This window comes from Mercenaria mercenaria, chromosome 18, assembly GCF_021730395.1.
Source record: "Mercenaria mercenaria strain notata chromosome 18, MADL_Memer_1, whole genome shotgun sequence".
NCBI classification, from domain to species: domain Eukaryota; kingdom Metazoa; phylum Mollusca; class Bivalvia; order Venerida; family Veneridae; genus Mercenaria; species Mercenaria mercenaria.
The window spans coordinates 32,437,926-32,464,681 of NC_069378.1; the positions used below are offsets into that span (position 1 = coordinate 32,437,926).

Genomic DNA, 26,756 nt, shown 5'->3' on the forward strand with positions numbered 1-26,756 from the left:
AAGATTATCCGGGTACATGGCGTGTTTTAATGCTGAGCGTCAAGCAAGGGAGTTACTGGTACCATTTTTCACGTCTTTGGTATGACGCGGCAGGGTTCTAGCTCATGACCTCCCGCACTCGAAATGTTTTTTTTTTATTATCATCATAATTATCATCATTTTCAATATTATTAGAAACACAATATTATTAGAAAACTTTGTCAAAATTAATTTTATTGTTATAGGCTACTTGAAGTATAATTTAAAAATACTAGTATATATTTTTTTATTACTACCTTACAATGATCATCTTATTGGTTAGTTATAAAATGATAATTTTAACATTTATTTTCGTGTTTAAATTCATTACCTCAAATAAATTACATTGAGCGCCGTTTTGCATCATCATATGTTTCCTCATTAGCAAATGGATTGTAAATTATTAAGATTCTTTGATATAGGATACTTCTCTTTCTTTTGATTTTGTTGGCAAATAAAATTAATGAATTATGAACAAAAAATATTACTGTAAAAGATATGATTTACTTGCTTTCTGTCTGTACGACTGTTTTTTAGTATGTCCGTAGTGTTACCATACCTATTTGCCCTTTATACCCCAGTCACACATACGGCGCGGATAGCTACGTCTAGCCACGGATAGAAACGTAGTAATCCGTATCGATCCGTACCTGAGCCGTACCTTAAAGTAGTAATCCGTATCAATCCGTACGGCTCAGGTACGGATCGATACGGATTACTACGTTTCTATCCGTGGCTAGACGTAGTTATCCGCACCGTATGTGTGACTGGGGTATTACACACACATTTATATTGATATGTAAATGTTAAAAATATCCAATGGCCAATTTTGCACTAAACTATTTTATTTTTAGGTATTTACTTCAAATGTAGAAAGTCCTCACCAAACATATTTGACTCCCCTAGATATATAAATCAGTTGCATTTGTTATTAGATGCAATGCAATTACATACATTTGTAAATATACTTCGAGCTTTCAGTGGTAGTCAAATTTATACTGTGTTTAGCTCAACATTTATCAAGTCAATACTAGTTTAAAGTTTATGCATAGTACTGTAAATACACATGAACTTGTTGTTTATATTAACTGTATGAAGAAATTGCTCATAACTTCCACATTCGAGAATTTTGGTCTCGCGGCTCCTTGACAGACATATGATCCATACCCTTGTTTTTTTCAGTGAATGAGGTTGAGGTGCACACTTTTTCAGGGGAATCTATTTTTATTATATACCTACGAACGTTCCGTCTCATTGTGTATTTCACTAAGGAATACAAAACCCTGAATTGAACTCTCGACGGATACGGTGAAATATTCAAAGTTGAGACTACTTGTTTTAATTGAGACTTTCCATGCGTAAAAAAAGTTCACCGTTTATAATGAGATTTCAGAACTATTTGTCTAAAATTGTAGTTCATTTTGGTTAATGTAACAGTAGAAAAGGTACATGTATATAATATAAAAGGTCATTAAAGCAGTGCCTTGATCTGCAATGGTGCATTCGTGGATTTTACCAGACCAGATTACACTCGGCGCAAGCGCCTTGTGGGATCTGTGGCATGGCAAAATCCACTCGAGCAGAATATATTATTGCAGATCAAGATACTCTTATAACAACCCTATTACTAAATCTAAATGAACTGATGGTCATTAAATTGTTTGGATGCTAAAATGATTAAACAATTTCATTTAAGTTGTGCGTACATTACAGTGCATACCATGCATTTAACTCGTAGCTTGGTAATGTAGGTAGTCCAAATGTTTCTAAATATATATTAAGTGATAATGGACTGCTAAATGACGTTAGGTTAAGGAAGAGAAGTAAATATTTAATTAGTAAGTACTTGAAGCTATATATTGGTATATGGTAAGTTATGTTTAATTATTATTTTCTATTGTTCATTGTTCATTTAAAAACTCTTTACTAGTACATTTGTGTTCTCTTCGAATCGTATAAATATGTTTGCCAAGCGTACTAGGAAGTTTTGGATTTCTTGAAATAACTGTGGAATAAGGCATGAGCCACACATTACTATAAACAATAACATAAAGAAAATGATATTATAACTTGTTCTTAGTCCTATCAATAAGACCTGACATAACATATTTTAACATTTTGACGTCTATCGGTTATGTCAGGTCTTATCGGATCGCCATGTATAACATGTAGTGAGAAGCGAACACACTTCATGTCGCCTCTAATCTTCAAATTATGAACAACATAACCCAATCCGAAGTGAAAGAATACTACTTACACCGAAAATAATCCTTTTTTCAACTGCACATTGAATAATTTTAAAATAAAAGTTACTTTTCATATATAAATATCGAGTTGTTTCTTTCCACTGTATGTATTGCCGTGTATCTGTATTATGGTGTGCAACATTGCCGGTCTATTCCGAATGTTGTGTAAACACAGTTTATTTTGAGAATCAATTTTAGACGAAATATTTTCCCTCTGGATCAACTGGCAAATAGTTCACGTGGAAAATTGTTTTCGTCTAAGTCGATTCTAAATATATTATAACCTGCTGAATATGCTTGAAAAATGGCGGAATGTGTATTGAAAACTGTACACAATTGACATATATTGGATATGAGGGCTTTTAAAGGTAAATTTAAACGAGATATTACTAGAATATGATAAATAACGGTAGGCTGGACTGTCTAAACCTGCGTATATCGTATATTTTTCGTGTGAGAAAATGCTACATTCTACTGATTAGGGCCCTTTTAGACGTTACAATGCAGATTGAAAGTAAAATGTAAAATAATAAAATAATGAATGTTGAAGGTAAAATGAGCATGTACACGTCTAATATTTTGGACTAAACTTGTTCTGGTCTCGGACTAGAAGACTTACTTGGTTCTTGGGCTAAGAGATGACTTCATGATATAACTGACTTTTAAAACAATGATCGAAATTAATCAAACAGGGAATTGGTGTTTGTTTTGGTGCTAGATCAATATATATTCTACTGATTGAATACCATACACTACCTAAGGAGTGTTAAAAAAAATGTATAGAATGACTTTACAGGTTCGTTCGCTTTAGCTTTGTAGTGAAATTTTTACCGTTGTAACTCGTAACCATTTCTGCTAACAACTCTACAGACAAAAATTTTTTGTAATGACCTTGTATTTTTTATATTTGCTGGGTTTAGACTAAAACTAAACCTATTTAGGTCATATGGTGACTTTGTCAGCTTTTTCTGTAAAAGTATCTGTAAAAGATCATTTGAGGGCAAAGAATGCAACCAAGAAGAATAATACAGACTCAGTTTGATTGAGTCAGTTCATGAGAGGTAATGAAATGTGCAACACCTCTCTCGCCCCCTAGCACCGGCTTAAGCGGAACTCTATTACACATAGGTTGAATGGACTCCATGATCCCAAAGGACCAGAATATGTAACAACACTGAATCTAAGTATGGGGAGACTTTTTACAGCCGCCACGCGGCACTTAGAGATTGCTGTTGTGATAGTTAATAAAATCTGTAAAAAGATGCTTTGAGGGCAAAGTATGCAATCAAGAAGAATAATAGCAGACTCGGTTTGATGAGTCTGTTCATGAGAGGTAATGAAATGTGCAACACTTCCCACGCCCCCTAGCACCGGCTGAGGCGGAACTCTATTACACATATGTTGAATGGACACAATGATCCCAAAGGACTAGAAAATATAACAAAACTGAAGCATTTTTCGAACCCATAGCAGTTAGAGGCACATGACCTGAAATCAGCGACCTTGACCACTCGGGCACGGCCGTCCTCATTACATAATACAGAATAAAAGGTTATATTATAACCATAACAATGCGCTATCAACGTAGGTGGCGGTTTAAAATAAGTCTTAAATGTAATAGCATCAAAGGCTGCAAGTACATATTTGTAGTATAATATTTCTATAACTCCATTAACGTCTTTCATATGTGCAAGTGACATGTCCTGAAACTTTAACAACAATCGTTATTAACAGTCTGAAACAAACAACGTATTCTCTAGGGCAGTCACCTTTGCACAGATATCAAAACTTCTAGAAATCTAGTCTAACAATAAAGGATGAACAAATCACACTGGCAAATACGTTTATTGAAAAAAGACAAAAGCTTTTATATTTTAGACACACTTTTGATAGCTGGATAAGGAAGAGTACATCAATGAATATTTTATTTAATGATTTTATAGAGAAATAAGTCAACATATCTTATTTTGATATGTATCGGTATGATATATTTTTGCGTGATCAGATGTTGATATTTACATCAGAACTAATATTTGGATTTTTCAAGGATATTCTATTTTCCTGTAACAAATATGTTATAGTTTATTTTCTACAGTGTGTAAAACTAAATTGAAAAATAGCAATAACAAATTCAACTTCCTGAGTACGTTGTATCTTCAGTTAAATACATGTTCCAAAATCAAATATAAAGCTAACTTACACTTTCCAATTTAGTACATTTAGGATATTTGTTTTTCGGATGTTAGATTGAAATATTTTTCACGAGTGAACACCAGATGCATAATTTTCAAGAGTGGCATGAGTGAAAGATATTTTGATCTTACATGTAAAACAAACAGATTTTCTTTTTGTTTCATGTTTTGACTAGATTTACCCAATCTATATAGTTTCTTACCAGTGAAAAATAGATATGATATTTTTCACTGTGAAAATATCAGATATATTTCACTTTAATATAGCTATACTTTAATAATTCACTAAAAAGCAAGTAATAAGTATTACATATGTCTGCATGTATTATATTTGAAGTTATAGCTAGCGTCAACGAATTATTTGAACAACCATATTATTATGACGCCGCACTGAGTGAAAATGTGGATATTGTTGTCCAAAATTAACAAATGGCATAGTCTTACATCTCAGGAAAATTAAAATTCTTTTAATTATATGTTATGTAATGGTTTAACAAAATTGCAGATTATGTGCGCGACATAACGCACAACAACATGACGTAACAGCTTTTATCAAGAAAAGATTAAAGAGTTCCATCTGTTTTATAGTCTTGTAAGACATTATGTTCTTCTATGTCTTTCTTGTATTTCAAGTTTCCGAAAATGTTAACACAGTTTATTTTGTCGAAGGTTCGACGTTATGTCTTTTTAGAACTTCATGTAAAATTTGATAAGAATTTTCTAATATCTATAATTCATATTCCTCCCTTCTCTCAAGTGCCATATCGATGAATTGTTATTCGATAATTCTACAATGAAATAATTGGTATATTGTTGTTCTATTTCAGTAAAGGACTAGAAAAATCGTAAAACAAAAGTGATCTAATTTGACCACTATGCCGACGATCAGCTCTCTTGTGTTCGTACTCTTTATGACAAGTGGACTCGCTGCACTTCATGAGGAAGATTATAAAATAGCATCAGATACGTAAGTTGCTAGATTATATGTTTCTTTTTATCCATAACTGTTAATACAATGCATAGTTATAGTCATATTAAGAAATATCAAAACATTAAAGAATTAGTACACAGAACTGAGGTACGTATGTTCTTATTATTTCTTTTAATAAATGAATAATTCAATTTAAGACATTTAGACATTTTATTCCCCTTAAAGACTAATATCGTTTCATAGTCATTAGAACTGACAGTAATTTTTTATCCGTTTGCACATTTACAATACCTTTCCAAAAATGTATAGCTTTATATACAATTGTCTGATGAAAAGCGAGTGCAATTTCATAAAGCGTTGAATGTGAACTTTAATCGTAATAATACATTTTTTTTTAATTCACTTTATTTATGCTGCATTTGTGATGAAACAAATATTAGACATATACACGTTCACAAGTCAAAATATTGTTGATGGACATGATAACGACAAATTAAATGCAGAAGTTGAAATAGAATTATTTACTGGATGTTAATATCTTCAGGTCAGATAAGCAACTGCAAATGGTTGATAGTAGAAATGTTTATAAAATATTTGTACAATATAGATTGCCTGAGGACGTCAGGTTTCGGCCGCCTATAGGGAATGGACACGTCGCCACTAACGTATTTACGGATACAGTATACATGAATGGTTTATACAACGGACTTGAGGACAAGAGCAGTAGAGCTAGGATACCAGCATACGTCGCTTTTGACATTAATATGACAAATGACGTCTTATTAAAACAGAAATTTATACTAGATATGTATAACGGTGAGTTTCTCTTTCGAAAGATAGGGAGCAAAAATATGACCGGTCAAAGTAAATAAGATTCTTAGTTGCACCTTGTGTTTTATTCATAAAGAAAAAGAACCTCGCACTTTATAAATGCTAATTTTGCTTCATGTGAAGTAATTTCTTGTCATAAGATTCATGGGGTGTTTAGCAAATACGTACACAGGCTCTACATCTTTGTTACCTTTTATCTGGAATTTCGTGTAACTTATACCGTTATAGAAGAAGAAGAACCTTTATTATGCATAAAATCTTATAAAGACATGTATCCAGTTTATATCAAAATCATGGCAAGATCGCAAAACATTTCCGATTAAATACCCTGTAAGTACAAACACCCAAAATCACTAAGTATCAATATCGCAGAAATTGCTTATTGTGGGAGAGACAAGTAACATGTTAAACTAAAAAAAATTAATTTCGTTTAACAGCAGCGTATATATGTATATAAGAACAACTAATGCAAGACTACTATAAACTGTTGAATGTTGTTTAAAAAGATCCGTGTATAATGACAATACAGGAGACGACGCTGCTCACACTTATAATGCAAGTTGAGAATCTTAAAAATTATATGTCCACTTTATAATTTACATGTTTTATTTATTTACTTTGTTGGGTTTTAAGGTTGCACCGACACAATTATAGGTCATATGGCAACTATCCAGCTTTGTTGGTGGAGAAAGATCCCAGGTGTCCCTCCGTGCATTTTTTTTATCACGAGCGGGCACCTGGGTAGAACCACCAACCTTCCGTAAGCCAACTGGATCGCTTCCTCACATGCAGAACTCAACTTCCCGAGTGAGGCTCAAACCCACATCGATGAGGGGCAAGTGATTTGACCTTAACCACTCGGCCACGGAGGCCACAATTTACATGTTAGAGAAAAAAGTATTTAAATTGAATTGAATATGTAGGAGTGGTCCAATGTTTACAACAAATTGGCGGTCAGAATCGAGTTTGAGATTGGAAGTTTGAAAGCAAATTGTATTAGAGTTTCAAGATTAAATTCCATTTGAGACCAACCATAGATGCCGAACTTAACATTTCATTTTACGCATGTAAATCAAATATAAATGACAAATAAAGTTTCATTATCAAACTCCGCTATGACTGAAATGTTTTGTAAAGATGAGCTCTTGTATTACGTTTCTATTAGTAAATAATTCTTAGTATTATACTATAGGTTTAAACTTATCTCAAAACATTTTCATTAGGGGAGGGCATTCACTAATGAAATTATTGTCCAACATGTTTTGCTTTGATTTCTTTGTATTGTGTTTATATTCTGTTTGGTAATTATCCAGACTGTAAATATGCAAAGAGCAAATAAGATACGATAAAACTAACCTGTCTAAACAGACCCAGTGATTGCATAATTCACGCGCTTTTCGGCCATTTAACGTGGCTGTCAGAAGGCACGCTTGAAATTTCAGTAACCTATTACTGTATCAATAATAAATGTGCAACTGAGATATCGCGTGGTAACATAAAAGCAATATTTCATTAATCATACATTTGAAATTTATATAACATCCCTGCCAAAAAGCAAATAAAAATAAAATTCAAATTAATGATGGTAGGAGTGTATTTTCGTGTCATTTGGTACACAATTAAATAAGTATTTTCTTGTCATTAAGAGAATAATATAATTGTATTGCAATATAATATTCAATATTCTACCTTTCAGAAAAATTGTCAGAAGTTTTGGTTTTTATTTGATATTATTTGAAACATGCACACCAAACAAACGTCTTGGATCATTCTATCTTTTGTGCGTTGGAATTTTTCTATCTTTTATGCGCTTGGTATATGAGACCAATCCTCTTTGACCTAACTTACGCACTAATTATAATATAATAATGACGACTGACGTTTAGCTTTTAATGGTTGAAGAAAACACCAAGTGTCCCTCCGGGCTTGATTTAACCACAGACGGGCACCTCCGTATAATCGCCGACATTCCGTCATCCGCCTCGATGGCTTCTTCACATGAAGTTATTTTACAACTAAAGCCAAGTTTAAACGAACACAATTCGAACTTAAGCCACTCCTAGATACTGTCAATAGTACTAACATTTTGCAATACAAAAATAAAGAAACAAAACGTGACAATTTTGCTGTTTGATAATTTTCCTGTGACTGGGAGATTAGTGAAAACGATCTTTTTCAGAAATTCATAAACTGTTTCATGTTATGGTCTTATATCAAATCACGATTTACTTCTCATTATATGAATATTTCTCCTCTTGTTTGCTTAATATCATCTTTTATTACATTTCTGTATAGTTATACAAGTCATCAGTTGTTGGAAAACACCTGAAATATAAGACTTTTGACATAAATGGAAATCGTAGAAAATGTAAAAAAAAATTAATTATATTGAAGAAGTGCTTAGAATATGAAACGACAAAGATGTTATACATTTACTTTCTGTAGAATAACTTTTACATGGGCGTATAACCGAGTATTTAAGGTAACTGGCTTCGAATCACCCGCACCTTGCATCTGTGTGATATAAACCTCGCCTTAACTGTAGAATTCTTTCATGTGAGGAAGCCATCGAGCTGGATGACGGAAGGTCGGTAATACTATGCGGGTGATTAAATAATGCCTGGAGGGACCCTGGGGTCTTACTCCACCATCAAAAGCTGAAAGCCGCAATATGACCTATAAGTGTGTCTATGTGGCGTTAAACCCAGCAATACAGATTTGTTTAATTTCCACTCTACCATGTGATATGTTATATAGTAGATCAAATATAGTAACACTTTTTGTTTGGTCTCTATCAGTAGATCGATCTGACATAAACATTGCAACGTATAACTGTAAAACTAAATGATTTGTCACAGTAAACACCTTTTTGATACATTTAAATGTTTTTGAATATTTCAAATAAAAGAAAAAACATTACGTTAGCTTTTGATAGATATTTTCAGTGATGTTAGACTGTTAGCGAAACAAAGATTAAATTGAAACTAATTATGATTATCTGGCAATACGTTATATCATAAAGGAGTAGGCATAGGAAAAAGAGATCAATATAATTGCACCTTTACTAATCCTACCAGGTGTTCTGTATTACAAAAGTGATTCTATTGTGACATTTTGATACAAGCAAAACTGTATTATCTGCATTATTGGTTACTTACTGGTACTTCATTTTATTATTGGCTTGTTAAAAGTTAATTTTTTACCATGTGCAAGTTGACAGAATCATAGGAACCATGTTTTGAGGGGTAAATCAAACACAAATGAATAAATCCTTAATGTTTTTGTTGTGCAAAAAAGTATGATATTGTGTCTAAAACAGTTTTCATTGTAATTGCAAGGGAAGTAAACTAATAGATATCTCTGCTTATAAGTACTAGCCCAAGGCAAGAGTTGTCATTCTTTGTGGATCACAACTTTAAATTAAAAATTAAATCTTCTTATATTGATATTAACAAAACTATCATAAACTTCACATTTGTGAAATCATTTTTGGTTATTTCAAGGACTTGGAAATCAATTTCTAGATTTCATTTAATGTATTACTATCATTGAAAATTTTAGGGTCTATCTTTAAGAGGAGTTTAATTTTGTTTATAAGATTTTGGTATAAAATATTTCAGGATGTACGAGCGTTTTTTTTCCCAGGATATCCGCCGTTTTGAAAAATGTTCCTTCGAATATTGCTTTCTAACAAAAGTTTTGCCAAAAATTAATGGTAAACAATTAAAATATGGCTAATAATGTACCATTTAACCAAATAGATTCTACTTTTTGCGAAAAAAAAAAAAAAATCACCCATATTTTTGGCTGGCATTTGCCTAAAATTGACGTAAGATTTACAATGGGGTAGGGGTAGGTAATTTCAAATATCTAAAAATGTAGATCAGGTCTAGTTTTGATATTTTTCTGACTGATACATATAATGATAAGCTATAATTGAAATAAAAGTTTTCAAGATAGCACTTTATATTATCTAGAAAATAAAGAACAAAAAAGAATAAAAAATATCAAAAGTCATCACTTTTTAACAGTTGTTTTTCTTAATAAATCTCTTACATTTGTAGATGCACGGTGACCCCAACTTTTTTCTTTGCATTTTGAAGCAATTTTGTGTGTCATTAAAGCTGCAAAATATTTTGAAAATCGTAACGGCGGATTTTTTTTATGTAGATCTAAATACTAGTACGTTTTTCCATTGAAAATAAAGTGAGTGGGGTAATTATGTCAACATGTAAAAATGAAAGAGATTTGTTAGTGACATTTATGCTTATATAATATTGACATCACCTTGTATTCATATTAAACTGTAAGACCTGAAATCCCTATAACATTAAGTGGGATATTAATATAATATTATGTTTTATAAAGTACCACCATTTTTTTTCAATTTTACAAAATTTCAGAAATGCTTTAACAGTGGGTGGAGAAAATGCCCTATAAGATTAAAACGATTTCGGTGACCTGGGGTTTTTCTTCTCTTGTTTGTCTTGGAAACTAATGTTCTTCAAGCTCACATAGTATGAAAAAAATCTTAACGTTACAAAAACTTCGTTCCTACATCCTTAAGTGTAAAAGGTGGACCGGTGGTCTAGTGGTAACACGCTTGACTGTCAATCCAGAGGTCCGGGGTTCGAATCCCGGTCCAGGCACTGGAAATTTCTGAGATGCTTTTGAGAGTCTCCCACCTAACTTAGAGGCCTGTACTGGTTATTCCCAGGAAAGTCGGCTTCGCGTGTATCGGTGCTATACACCGGGCACGTTAAAGAACCAGACTGTCTATTCGCAAAGAGCTAGGCTAAGTTAGCCGGACAGGCGTGTACCTAAAAAGAATTTCTCTCTATTTGTTCTAGGGGCTTTATCTCACTCTGTCCCTCTGGTCAAATCGCTCTGTATCTGTACTAGTAGAGGATGAATTTCGCGCCCTGTGTGGCTGCGTTTGCGCTATGTAAAGCGCCTTTGAATTGTTTATCATGAAAAGGGCGCTATATAAATCTGGTATAATAATAATAATGATAATAATAAATGAAGGAGCACTAGATATTGTAAAATAGATTCTTAATCGATGGTGTTTACGATAAAGATGCTCTTATCAGAAAAGAGAAGTAACTGATGGTGTGTATCTCAACATCATTCGGATGTTACACAATTGTTAAAACATGGTGACTTGTTTTGTTTGGGGTTCATCTCATTGACGCGGTTTAGGTCATAGCTTTGATGAGGAAGAACTAGTTGCTCCTGTGCGCATTATTGCATACACAAGTATCATGGTAGTATCACTGACCTTCAGAATCTGGAAGACACCTCTAAAGCTTGTTTACTCCATCTTTTATATTGTACGTTTCTATTTCTGAAGAAAAAGTTGAAACTAGTAGAGAATGTGTTTTCTTGTTTATTTTATATCTCTTCACTCCTGGCATGAAATACTTTCGTACTAACTCAATTACCTCTATCATCTGGTATCAAAGACACCGTCCTTTGATGTACAAGCTTGTATCTATTCTTTTGATTAAGAGATTGTTATCTTCTATTGAATGATACCACGTGTTTTTGACAGAGGTATCTTAACTTTAATGGAAGTGTAATATTGGTATATATAAGTTTGTATATAGTTATTAAGTCAACAAAACGACGAGACAGTCTCGAAACACAGGGATATTAAGTTCTTTCTTTTATTTGCAGGTGTGTTTCTCAAATATTTACAAACATCAAAACTGAACGTTACAATTACCTCTTTTGCTCATCGGAGCCTCTTTAATCTTCTTGTTACACAAGTGAATATCATACGATATGATAATCTGGAAGACAATATCACTGTTTATTTGTCTGGTAATTATGGAAAAGATTCTTCTGATTTGATATGGAAGCATCAGAAGCTGAACGAAAGTGAGTCAGACAACCAGACGTCAATGTAAGAAATAAGCAAGACTTTGTGAGATAATGTAATTGTTCTGTATAGTTTTCATTATTTTGAGTTCGGTTAGTTTTGGAATTTTTAAAAAACCCTTAAGCACAATCAATCGCTAATGTAAAAATTAAGTTACGGGAAGTAATTCATGCTCTCCCTAGCGTATTTGTATGATTTATTCAATATATTTACCAAAATTATCCCTTAGACTGGTAAAGTGTAGTGTTAAGGAAATCGAAAGCAGGTATTGCTTAGTTGAACTCGAAATTATTAAATTAATTCGTCGATTAATTTTCAACATGTAATAGAGATATATCACTAAGTAAATGCAAAGAAATATTCCAGTATAGCGTACGAAACTAGTTTGGCCGATTTTTTTATAGTTAAAGAGTGGTTTTTTAAATCAGAAATATCTTGAAAATGCGGACTGGAATAACCCATGTGCATTTCACCAGTATCATACCACACTTTTCTAAAGGTACCATTATGGACAAATACGAGAACCAGAGTTACCCGACGCTACTCCATCAAAGTTACACGTTTACCATACAGTGGTCCCAGACACTTTAACACTACCATCTGGCACAGAGTCAATGACATTAACATATATTGCATCCCACAGCAACGACCAAGAAGACGCACATCGTGCTTATCGAAATGCACTTCGTCTTGGGAATCATCTACTCACATCGCACAAGCAGGTGTGAATACGTATTAGGAAATATCTGTGTCCGTTACGATTTGATGTATTGAGCACATTGCAGAGCTTGACTCTCAAAATTAATGATTGCAATATTAGACCCACGAGACTTTCAGAATTGTTTAGAATAGTTCGAATCGTCGAATATCTTAGTTTGTTTAAAAATAGCCAGATGCTAAACTCACAATTCAAACAAATATTTATTTTGCATATTTTTATTATCTATCAAATTTATACAGTATCTGGAAAATTAAAGCTGTAAACAAACATGGTGTTAAGTCTAATGTTAATGAGGAATATTTGGAAGTACATGCATTTTGTAGTTTGTTTTAAAGTTTCTGCATTTAATTTAGCTCTTATTTAACACAATTTAAGTAAAACGAATTAGTTTATGAACGTACTCGCTGTAACAGCAATGTTCAAGAAACGTTCAGTACTTTGCAACATTAAATGCATTAAATGGTATATTTTTCTTATTTGAGCCGTGCCATGAGAAAACCAACATAGTGGGTTTGCGACCAGCATGGATCCAGACCAGCCTGCGCCTCCGCGCAGTCTGGTCAGGATCCATGCTGTTCGCTATTGGTTTCTCTAATTCCATTAAGCTTTGAAAGCGAACAGCATGGATCCTGACCAGACTGCGCGGATGCGCAGGCTGGTCTGGATCCATGCTGGTCGCAAAGCCACTATGTTGGTTTTCACATGGCACGGCTCATTTCAATTTTAGGAATGGAATAAATTGTGGGAAGATGGAAGAATAGATATCTACGGAAACAAAATATTGGCTACTAACATAGCTGCTGCATTTTACAACATACTAAGTTCACTGCCTACTAAAGACGATCCTGTCACGCCCTTTTATGGTCTTGGACCTGGTAAGACGTTAAGTATTCCGTTAGTAAGTTGTAATCAGTGTGATTTTATAACTTAAACTGCACGTTTGAAAACCAACCGAAGCTGCTTTACACTTTTCCGCACTACATAAGGTAACTACCCCCCCCCCCCGCCCCATTTTACAATTAACATAATATTATCTAATTACAAGAAGGTTCAAAACAGGTGTAAACTAATAATCAGGAAGAGGTGATAGAGACTTTCCATTGTTCCTTTACCTGGAATAAGTTTAAATATGTTTAAAAACGTGCAAATGGACAGAATGATTTATTACATCTTGTCATTTTAACATAATTTACTTGATATAGTTGGAAATCCCCCCGTCGGTCAAACGAAGTTTTAATCGGTCCGCGTTTGGCGCAAATAGTATCCTATTTGCTCATAAGACCTTTATCAGATTTTGCTTGACAGGTAACTATTTCGGTTTGCTTTACTTCAGGCGGTTTGTCAAGAGGCGGATTACTATATCCTGAAAGGCCAGGTGGTGGCCGTAATGACTATGCTGGTCATGTATTTTGGGATATGGACACGTGGATAATGCCACCAATCATGATGTTTCATCCTGCTATGGCCAGTCGTATGTTGGGAGCTCGTACACGTGTTTTAGATCAGGCAAAGAAGAATGCAGAAAGAGATGGATATACAGGTGCCAAATTTCCTTGGGAGCAGGCATCTACAGGTGTGGAGTTTATACTGTAGTAAACAAAAGGGCATTGTGATATAGTTTCTATGTTCCTTCCTCGTTTCTTTCGTATATTTCCTTTTTTCTGATGAAAAGAATAGAACAACATTTAAGCAAACAAGATCTTGCAGAAAAACAGGACAAGTTTTAGTTTTAGATCTAGTCTTGAATAGGTAGTCAGATTGCACACCTCTATTAAACCCTTAATCCTTGTTCATCATAATATATGGGCCATACCATAAGAAAACCTGTATTAGTGATAAAACAATAAAAATTGAGATAACAAAATATTCATGAAGAACATTATTTTATCTATCAAATCTGAAAATCTCCGCTATTTCAAGAGATAACATGGTTTGAAGTAAGTATCCGAAGGCATTTTGTGACGTGAAATAATTGATGCAACAGACAATGCATATCACTTACTAAACATCATACATTTGAATATTTAAGAACAGTTTAGAATGATTTTATTTAAAACTAATTTAACCGTATATTGTTTGGTTTCAGCACGAGGCTTTTTACTTTCATGATGCACTGGTGCTTTGGAATTTCAGTTGCCATGACAACACAAATTACATTTATTTGTAAAATATTGTAGAATTTGATTTTCCTTCTGCATAGACATAAGAAAAACAATGACTTTGTAGTATTTGAAACTATTTATTATACAATACTAGTAATTGTATCATTTCACTTTATACAAGTTTTCTTATGGAACGGCCCTTATCTAATTAAAACTAAATTTGATACTGCAAAAAAACTTCAGTAACCCTTATTAAGATATGTTTTTGCTTTGTTTTTATGGAGCCGCATGTGAAAACAATATAATACTTTTACAACAGGAATAGAGGCGACGCCTAGATGGGCTGGAAATATGTCACTTTATGAAATCCACGTGACTGCAGATATTGCCTACGGACTGCGACAATATTTATACGCAGGGAATGACGTCAGTATAATAACGGAAGCTCGTGGCCTGGAGATGGCCATAGAAATAGCGAGATTTTGGTACAGCAGAGTTACAGAAACGGATAACAATACCGTTGAAATACTTGGTATATTACTGGATTGATCGTTGAAATATGAATGCAATATTTTCTTGCATTTTTTCGGCTAAATATGAAGCCTGATTTTTCTAATTTACGTCATAAACCATGCAGACATCATTTCAATAGGTTAATGATACGTAGAAATTACAAAAATGTAACAATAATGAAGATTAATTCAACGGATTATTGCATAGATTACAATGTACTAGTACGTAATTTCGAAAATATCTAACGTTGCGATCATGAGTAATTAATGTCACAATGTGTACTGTGTAACTAAGTTGTTTCTTTTCTGTTATAAAATAGGTGTGATGGGTCCGGATGAATATCATTTTAATGTTAACAACTCGGTATTTACCAACTACAATGCGAAACTAAGTCTCCAACTACCAGGTTTTATCATTGGCCGCTATAATGTGTAAGTAGAACTTTGAGCTTTAGTTATATGTTTCTAGATTTATTGACACGTGTTTTTACTGTAAGCCGCTATTTGTGTAATGCCTACAATTCCGATAAAAATATTATTTCACTGTTTAAAAGTACACCCTACTTTTTGAATATTAAATAAAAAAGTACCTTTTGTTGAGTACAGTCGTTTGTATTTTCATCAGTTTGAATTAAATATTAAGCAAACATTAACAGGCAGTTTTGTCCTCCTTTGATGTAACCTCTTGATCTGGAAATTATTATTTCAGTCAGGGACACTCTCACGCACGATTTTGACGTTTTATTATTTTTGTCTTGTGCCAGAAACACTTACCATTTACAGCAGAAACAACGTTGATAATTGTTTACATGACTTAACATACACATACACATATGCATGACGTGTTTGAATTTTTCTCTACCTTACAAGATATTGCGTGATGAAAAACTTTCAAATTGAACGAATTGTGACATATTTACACGATCTGAAAAATGTCGAATCGCAGCTGTTATTGCATAATTGTGTTTGGTGGTGTAATTTCTTTCCTTTCTATGAATTAACTGAGTTTTCTAATGAAGACACAGAACGGAACTATTTTATTTGAAAAATTCTATTTCAGAAGTGTTAATGAAACTATTGCAGCCGAAGTAATAGAATTTGAAGCAAAGGCGAACAAAATGCTTATATTGTTTGACAAAAGACGCCAGTATCATCCACAGTATGAGAATTTCAACTTATCAGGTTAATCTAATATTGTCTTAATTTGAAACTTGAAAAAACAGTGCGGGCCTTCGTGGCCGAGCGGTTAAGGTAACTGGCTTTGAATCAATTGCCCCTCACAGAGCTTGGTTCGAGCTTTGCTTGGGAGCTAAAATTCTTCATGTGAGGAAACCATCTAGCTGACTAACGGAAGGTAGATGGTTCTACCTAGGTGCTCGCCCGTAATGAAATAATGCCTGGACGGTCACCTGTGGGGGTCCTCCTCCATCGTCAAAATCTGGAAGCTCGCCATATGATCTGTAATTGTGTCGGTGTGACGTTAAACCCAACAAAAAAACGAATCGAAGATACTTTGAAATGCCTGATGTGAAACAAAACAGCCTTACATGTGATAGCCTGTTTCAAGCGTATCGGACAATTAATTTACAGAATTGAGATAAGAGGTTAACAAGTACCGGAATGCATACGTGTTCTTGCAGTTTATTACATATCTCAATATGATGTCAAGTTTGAACATCGTTATTAACCTACTACGTTTGCAAAACATGTATTATATATTTACTTCATGATATACTGTTATACTGCTGGGATCCTTTCGGCTAATATTCAAAACGGTATACATGTTCATGTCGTGATTCGTGTTATTTGTGGGATACTTTAGGATATTTACAGATATTTTCTTACAAGTACGAGGGATGTTAAAAATACCCAGATTAATATTCTTGAAAAGGATTAACCTAATTTCCTGAAATTTGAAAATATGAAAGATTTGAATTCATCGAGCGATAGCAATAACTTTAAATGCTAGAACTTAACTTTACATCATGTTGTAAGTCAACATTACTGTGGAATACCCGCGAAATATCGATAAGGTTCTTAAGTATCAAATGTAATTAAGGTAATGGGTCCGTAATGACATTCGGCAATTTCCGTGTGATTACGTATTATAGTCTGGCAGTTCGTTAGACTTCGGGCATAACGTAGCCCAACTTTTTATAAAGCGGGAAAATGCCAAAATCGCATACGGAGAATGCCGAAATCGCATACGGAAAATGCCGAAATCGCATACGGAAAATGTCAAAATCGTACACGGAGAATGCCGAAATCGTATACGGAAAATGCCGAAATCGCATACGGAAAATGTCGAAATCGTATACGGAAAATGCCGAAATCGTATACGGAAAATGCCGAAATCGCATACGGAGAATGCGTATTGTGTCAGTTATGGGTTTTCTTTCACTAGGGTTACACGAAATATCCAGTAATTCAATGTCCTTTGCCATTAAATTGAGTTTCTACATCTTTCTTCAAAAAGTAATAATTGTTCATACGACATAATTGTGGTGTTAACTAATGAATTGTAAATGTGCTCATAGTTATCAGAAAGGTTTTTACTTTGAACGTTATTACTTTCAGAATCTGATATCTGATTCGAGGATCGTCCACTTTATTCTACTTGTCATTTTATAATCTTTTATTCCACCGATAGAATTGTGTTTTTCTTCATTACATTCTCCAATGTACCATACGCACACTATGGTCATCTGTCTATATTTTTAATGAATTATATCCCTTTAACTCTGATCTCTGTCAATGGATAACAGAAATTGTATGCAATCATTCATATGTTGATGATTTTAGGATTTGGTGGCATTAAAGATACGCTTAATTTTCTCTTAATATTTGAAACAGGAACTTGGAAAATTATAAGCAGCAAGTAATGATTAATTTATGGTGCATGGAATTGTACTAGTATTTACTTGCTACGTATTTTCGGAATCAAATTAACATTTCCTCAGCTTCATTATAAATCAGTTTCGTCAATTTTTATGACAGTCATTCGAAAACACGAAAACAGTTTTTCTTGTATCTAATGAACACCCCTTTCATAAATATATATATTTCAACCTTAGAAATTCACCAGCTGAAAACCAGTCAGGCTCCTTGTTGTGAATCTTAATCTATCTTTAATTCGTAATACAAAAGTACAAAGATAAAAGCCTTTCTCAAGATTCGTCTTTTGATCATATGTTGAAGACAAAATTGTTTTGAAATGAAGAGGATATTGTTTTTGGTTAACTGAAAAAATATTGATAACTAGAATCATTATTGTTTCACGAAGACTTTGAAGTATTATATGTTTTCTAGTGTCATGTTACTATTGATCAAACAATGGCGTCATGGAGAATTTTAACCTATTGTTGACGAGTGCAAGAAGTAGGCGTGGCATGTCATATTTTGATTATTTTTAGAAAAGACACAAAAGCATATCTTTCTTTATACTTTTTTAATCATTGGCATACCAAAATGTAGAGATACGGAATGTTGTAAGTTTCTACCAGATGAACAAAATATTTGCAGAAAAGGCACTTTCAAAATTCTCTGTATGCCAAATTGGTTTCAGTCCAGCAAAGTTTGTGTGGGAAGGCATCAAGATAAAAGGTAAGGGTAAATCTCACGGAAGCACAGAACACCCCAAACACAGCAACAGAGCCGTGCATCGCAAAGTAGACCGACAACGTATAAAGAAAACTGGAGGTTTAAAAGCGTTTAGGGCATGCCAACCTCGCACTTACCCTATTTTCAACAGTTAGACCAGACAGTGTAAATAACATCACTCCCCGCTGAGAAACGTTCTAACATTTATGACAAAATACCATATCATATAAAGTAAAACATAAAATAGGGTCAATCTAAGGTATAATTACACCAATGTACTCAACAACTTGTCTGAGGTCAAAGCACAAATAGCCTAGCTTTTAAGGGCACGACTTAGCAAGCTGCAAGATAAAAATTCTCTCCCCGTCCGTTTTTGTAGGATTAAGGAGAAAAGCAACAAGGAGTCTTACACTTTATTAGTGATCACACAATTAAATAGGAAAGCGTAGCGACTAATTGCAGAGGGGTCATTCACCAAACATGCACTGTGCTTAACGATTTCCGCATTGTATCCTCTTTTGCTAAATTTTTAACACATTTTACAAATTCTTGATTAAAATAAGTATTATGTTTAATTTTCCGAGTTTTATAAACTTAACATCTCCATAGTATACCGGGTATGTAAGACCAAGTTTTAAAAAGTGTTTTAAGGTTTGTGTTATATTTTTTTAAAAGTTCGGACGATCTGTAATAAAATTTAGTGAAAGCCTTCCGTAGTGTAATAATGTTTGGTGATCATTAAAATCCTCTTACTTTGAGCAAGCTCTTGCAAAACAATTAAGTTGCGAAATATAGAAACCGTATGATATCGCTCGAGGTACATCTCCATCAAGGTGGGGGAAGTTGACAATTTCAAAATCGTGACTTTTACGATATATTAAGGAATGAAATATAGATTTCTAGATTACTATTCACACTTGCTAAATTTAAGTTAAAAAATGACGCTTCTTAATCTGAGGTATTAGCCTTGTTAAGCTGTAACTCTTTGGATAAGTGTGTTTAACCATTTCTGAAAAATATAGGATATTCATATTTAAAATAACATCAAGGTAACTCGAGGTTCCATTAAAAGCTTCACAAGTGTCAAATTGTGTCTCAATGGATAAACTGAGTATGAAATCTCTTTCATGATAATAGTATAAGTAAATATTAGCAATGAGTTGGGCGCAGTTAGTCTCCATGGGGATACCAGTTACTTGTCTATGAGTTTAATTGCCAAGTGTTATAAATATGTTGTCTAACAGAAACCTCCATAGGGTGTATCTGTTAAATTTATTGTGGGAAAAAATGCTCTAGTTTCATTACATGCCTTCTCTTGCAAATGTTTTCTCACTGAAAGCTTCCAGTTTTTCTTTTATGAGATTATGTGCTAAATTAGTAAAAAGTAGAAAATTCAAAAGTTCTTTTAGTCGAACATTTGTAGTGTTTGTTTAATAGCTTTTTGATAACATCACCAGAAATCTTGATGGACAAAAACATATTAACCCCAGAGTTCTCATTTACCTTGGAGCGATACTGCCGCACGTGGTCTTTTATTGCAGTTAGAAAAGAGGTCAAATGGGGTTTTGTGTAGTTTATAGATCCAATGAAGAGTAGGGAGTTTCATGTAGTTCGTGTAGTACATGCGTCATATAATATCATTATTTGAAACTTTGTCTGCAAAATTCGTGTGTAACTTAGATATACCTGTCTTTAAATTTTGAAGTAAAAACTTGGGTTAAGTAGGTAATAAGGAAGGGTTTGATTCATAGTATTTTATTCCAGTTTTTATGATTTTAAAAATATTCTTTCAGTAAGGGCGTTCGGGTCTGCATTTTCTTCCCGACACCAGTTTAAGCATATTCATCAATAGATTGAGGTATTTCAGAGAGACATGTTTCAAAGTTTAAAGACGAAGGAATTCTATATTTTGGACCTTTCGAGAAAATGTTTCTGATTCTTTTGTCATCAAAAATCTTAAAAAATACCTGTTATGACATGACGGCAGGTTGATAACAGTATTTAGATCAAGTCCATAAAATAAATACGTCATTTTCCCCCTGACTTCTAGAAGATTTCGATATTAATAGATATGTCTATAAAATCATTATTCTTACCAAAATATTCCAAGTATTTGAAAAATTACAGTCTTATCTTGTTATACTTGTCTTGTTTTTCTTGTAGTTTAAGAAAAATGTCTTACTATGAGACTTAGCACCTTTTGTAAAATATTGTCTCGTCATTAATGATACATTCATAGTTACTTTATTATTCAGAATAATGGTATTTTTCTGCTGAATGAAATGGGATCGATGTATTAGTTTCGGGCAATATGTGAGGATGCATATATCATTTCGTTCTTTAAGAAACGGTGTACTAGTACTTCAGTATGTTTAATAAAGTATGTAGTATAAGAATTTCCGATTATATACTTTTCATATTCTTCTGCATCCAAGAGCAGTTCTGTACTAATGAAATGAAATTACAGTTACAATGAAATTTCACTGTGAAATAATAACATATGATATATCATTTTGTCTCATTTGACTACAGAAAAAAAAATTAATCTTGCGTTTGTATTACATCTCAACCATATGAATCACTTTAGTTTGTTACGTCCATTCGTCCCTTCATAACAAAACTTTTAAAACACAACTGTGACCTTAGCTTTGAAGGGCATTGCATGCTACTTAATGCATTGATTTGACTGGATTAAGGGATTTTATTGATATGTAATGCTATGTTGCAATGATACAATGATATGATGATATGACATTCCTTGTAAATCCTATCAAGTCATCAGATATGTAATCTTACGATGTTACAGGGTGTACAACTTCTCTCATACTGTGTAACAGTGTGGTAAAATTTCTTTACTTGCATCTGGGCTTTTTGTAGGTTCCATCAAGCAATCAGATGTTGTGTTGTTGGGATATCCTTTAATGATGCCAATGGACAGACATGTCCGGCGTAATGACTTGGAACTATATGAAAAGGTATTGAATATCCATATACATTTTCATTATACTCTTTTCGTGATTTTGCATTTCCAACTCTTTCCTATACTTTAACTTCTACTTGAAATTCAGAAATTGGCTTTATTGTGTAATTGTTTTAGTTTTGCCTTAGTTTAGGTAAATAACAAATGTGAAGTTTGGTTTTGAACACTGAACTAATATCACTTCGGATCTCCATCAAAGGTGATAAGACCTGTTAATAAATGGATATGCAGAGCGACGAAACATAATCTTATTTTGAACATTTACAAAATTAAGTCACTTGCTGTTATCATTTCTTAAATCTTTATACTTCTTATTATCTAAGAAACTAAGTTTCAGACTATTAAACTGATCTCCATCTAACTAGATCTGTTACGTTGAACATAAAAAGGTACAGTGAGTAATATTTTAAAAGATACAATTTCTATTTACGTAAATTGATACTTGTATCATTGGCAGATAATTCCATAGTTTGTTTAGATAAATTACAGAAGACAGTCAGCTTGTTCTTTCCTTCAGTTGTTAGAAAGTATTAATGCTTTTTACTTTTCCATCCTGATCTCTAACTGATTGTCTTGCTGGACTTCCTCAGAAACATACATTTCTGAGCAGGTGCGTGTGTCAATATTCATAGTTTAAGACCCTTTATTAAGTTTAATGCAGAGGTGATAATACTTGCTAGAAAAGTAAGAAAAAAAACATCATTATTTTGAGATAAAATAAATATATATGAAAAATATTTCAAATTTACAAGAATGCAGGCTTATGTTTGAGAACAAAATACTGAGTCCTGTTCAATGTATAATGAATTTAGGACCTGATCTACGCCTGCTGCATTTAGACGTTTGATTTTACATTTGTAAAGCTCATGGATCGGATACCGTGCTCTGGTCTATGTTTACTTATTTCGGTACTTAGATTTAAATAAATGACCACTGGCCCTAGTCAATGTATACTGAATTGCGTGCCTCAATTTCAGATAACTGATGCTCAAGGGCCCGATACTGGGACCTGGTCTATGCATACAGTAGGTTGGCTTGAACTTGGGGAAGACGAAAAAGCATATAAAAACTTCCGTATGATGTTCAGAAACATAAACGAACCATTCAAGGTGTGTATTATTATTTTGATTATCATTTTAATTGACATAATTACTTATGTTGTTATTGTTAATTGTGTTGCATGTCAAATTGGACTGGAAAACTCGGCTATCTAAAACCTCATAGGTAACTATAGATAAACGACTTCATTCCTAAATCAGGACAAACATTTTAATTTTTCTTTTTGCCTTAACACTACCTGATGAAATCTGCACCTGATCGATATAATTTGCGCCTCTTAATAGAAAAGCAGTTACATTGAAAATACTTAATACTTTCTTTTAAGATAAATATCAATAAAAATGAATAATACTTTTTCCGGACCGCTACGTTCTTTCCAAATTCCCTACAATGGTAGAGCTCTCAAACTGTACGTTTGTTGGTGTGTATGTATTTTACATTAATTTTGTAGAAATTTACAGCAAATTGTATTTGAACTGACCTTTTGCCACTTAATGTACATCAAACACTTTGTACTTAAACCAAAAACAAAACTGTTTTAGGTTTTCAGCGAAAAACCTGTAACCAAGGAATCATATGGAGGCTGTGTCAATTTTATCACAGGGGCAGGGGGGCTTCTGCAATCAATAGTTTTCGGATACGGAGGCCTTCGGTTACATTCAGACCGTTTGGAAATAAATCCTAAATCAATACCTACTACTACTTCTTGGCGTCTGAAAGGGATTCATTACAACGGGGTTGTTGTTAATATCGACGTTCACAATGACACTGTCTCGATATTTGCTGTCAAGCTGCCACGTCGATTAAAAGTAACAATAAGCGGTATAAAGGCAGGACAACTTGAAGTACGCTTAAACGATCCAATCGTTTTCAAGAAGCAAGTCGTAAGTATGCGTGTTCAACATGAAGGTAGCAAAGACAGTTCTGTTACAACCACAGCCGCAAATAAATCTCAAACAACGGCGTCTGCGGCCGATGATATACATTTTACTCTATATTACACTTTATTATTGATGTTGATCCTGACTTCGTTATGCTAGTTTTCATAAGCCAGTTATCAATTATGTGGCTGTACATTTATATATTAATTATGTATTCTTAAAGACATTACTTTAGATGTATATAACACAACCAAGCAACTAAATGACAGGCTCGATTTTACTGAATGTGTTTATGAGAGGTAAAGAAATTTGCAACACCCTTTATGCCCCTTTGCACAGGCTTAAGAGGAGTTATATTAAAGTAGAATAAATTGAGTGGACTTCATGGTCCAAAAAGAACTAGAAAATATGATAAAACTGTGTTCAAGTCAAAGAGAGACTTTTTACGGTCGACTTTTAAGGGCTGCTGCCAAACTATCATAAATAAATTAAATCCTATTATTAACAGCAAGTCAACTATTATAATAACTGCAATGATAGAATGAAAATGGAATCAAACACTATCTGTGCTTGTGTGTGATGTTATTAATACATCAAATATACAAAATCAACTGACCCTTCTTATCAATTAACATTTCAAATGTACAAGGGTTTTGTGATTTTTCTTCTATGGCGTAAACCTTTTTTGTCAATGATCTACAAATATATTTAATTTACTACCAATGTCAAGCTATCAGTTTGTATTTACGGTTGATGTTTGACAAATTCAAACACAAGTATTGATTGGTCTTTTCGTTATTCTAGCAAGCCAATAATTAACTGGGTAACTGGTAACGGGAAATGTAAATATCGAACAATATTCGTTCTAGTCACGAGTCTAACTAGGTAGTTGTAACTTGTTTTTATTAAAGAATTCATAAGATGGGTACCTGTAACTGTTTTTTGGGACAAAATTTTATTAGATGAGTAGCTATTCCGTGGTTTATTATACGTAATTGGATTGGAAACTGTTACTTGCCTCGTACTTGGAACCACTGTTTTTTGCATTGTATGGCAAGCATTGGTGGTGTAATATGTTTTAAATGTCATTTTACTAAATAACCAGAATGAGAGACACATATTGAATAATTGATACGCTCATTTGAATGCCATAGAACAAAATAAAAACGGCGGTTTTATCGTCTGACTCGTGTGCAACGTCCGTAACCAAAAACTGTATCAATAATAAATACTTATCTCAAATATCAAACGCTAATTTAAAAGCATATTTCAATAAATCAAATATTAAACAATGAATATCATTTTTTGTAAGCTGAAACATGCAATGACGTTCAATTTAATGGAAACAGGATACATTTTATTAGGCAGTTCATCTCTTCAATAAAATTTACATTTACATCGCTTCATCTCTAAAATGGACAATTTTGGCAGTACCACTTATCTTATTATTCAAAGGGTTGTTCTCTGGAAATTTTCGGACGTGCAGGCTGAATTTAGTCCGCACTGGTCGCAAAGGCAAGATGACTTGCCGCCGGCAGTCTAAATGGTAAAGAACTTCGAGACCAGTTTCTTACATTTCGTATTTTATGTATGAGCTGAAATTACTACAAAGCTCCTGTAAACAGATCATAGATTATTATTCTTTTCATTACCATAGTTATGGTACTTGTAAATTTATATAACATGACAAAATGTAATGTGTCCGCGATTTGTAATTAGTTGCATTAGATATAGGAACTTCTTAGGAATGTATTTTGAATATGTAGCTTGTAAATACCGGGCTGACCCTAATGAAAATTTTACGTTATTGTCCAATTTAGGCCTACGGATTCAAAGTAAGTGTAGATTACTACACAAAAAACTGGTGTCATTGTTAAATAAAAACAGATATTCTGAAGAAGTAAATGTGTCTGTTTTTCTTTTATAAAATATAAATCGTTAATCATGAAACACTTAAAGCAGAGCATCCATGTCACTTCAGGCCATTAACCTTTTGTCATATTTATTGCAGAAATATTACATGTCCCGCTCAGTGGTGTTATGTATTGCTGAGGGGTATTGAGCCGATTGATTGAATTATCTCTTATTTGAAATTATTGACACAAAACTGTACAAATGAGTTTGAGTGATTTCGCTTTGTACTGTAAAGATCAAAAGGGACGAAAATAAATTTATTAGATCTATATAATATTAACAGTAACTACCTTTTCCTATTTTCTGTTATATGGACAACACTGTGACCGAATCCATCGCCATAACTTTTATGTAATTCCATTTTTGTAGTATCAACCTTCGTGACAACGTCATTGCCTAAGAATTTGAAACAAAGGACCAAAGTTCAAATGTCCAGATCATTTTATGGATTACAAAGTGTATTCCATGAGATGACCAGACTTCATTCCTACCTATTAAACTATCCAGCATTTTAATGCACGTCTGCTATTTGATATGCTTGATGTTTAATTAAGTAGGAGTTAAAATGTCAAGCAAATCACGAAATGTGGAAAACCCGACGAGAATATGTTATGGCAACCACGTTATAGAGGGCGAAACAAGTACACGAATATTTGTTTGTTTGTTTTGTTGGGTTTAGTGTAACACCAACACAGACGACTTTTCCATACTTTGATGGTGGAAGAAGAACAAAGGTGCCCCTCCAATTATTGTTTCAGGCCTGTGTATGAAAACCGACCTTCCTAGCTTCTACATCCAAAGCAACCAAATCTGGGTGATGGGTAAGTGATTCGGAGCCAGAGCTTTTAACTACTCGGCCACGGATGCCCCTTAAGAGAAGATGAA

The 26,756-nt window shown here is 33.4% G+C and overlaps 1 protein-coding gene across 1 annotated transcript; it reads left to right on the top strand.

Annotated features, from left to right (window-relative positions):
• Positions 1 to 1,813: 1,813 nt before the first annotated feature.
• LOC123539149 (protein-glucosylgalactosylhydroxylysine glucosidase-like) lies at positions 1,814 to 26,099 on the top strand. The gene is made up of 13 exons (XM_045323640.2): positions 1,814 to 1,887; positions 5,284 to 5,423; positions 5,995 to 6,203; positions 11,898 to 12,126; positions 12,602 to 12,824; positions 13,551 to 13,698; positions 14,157 to 14,396; positions 15,245 to 15,457; positions 15,758 to 15,869; positions 16,498 to 16,619; positions 21,915 to 22,012; positions 22,995 to 23,126; positions 23,619 to 26,099. Exons 2-13 carry the CDS (start codon positions 5,332 to 5,334, stop codon positions 24,114 to 24,116), a joined length of 2,316 nt encoding a protein of 771 aa, XP_045179575.2. The 5' UTR covers positions 1,814 to 1,887; positions 5,284 to 5,331; the 3' UTR covers positions 24,117 to 26,099.
• The last annotated feature ends 657 nt before the right edge of the window (positions 26,100 to 26,756 follow it).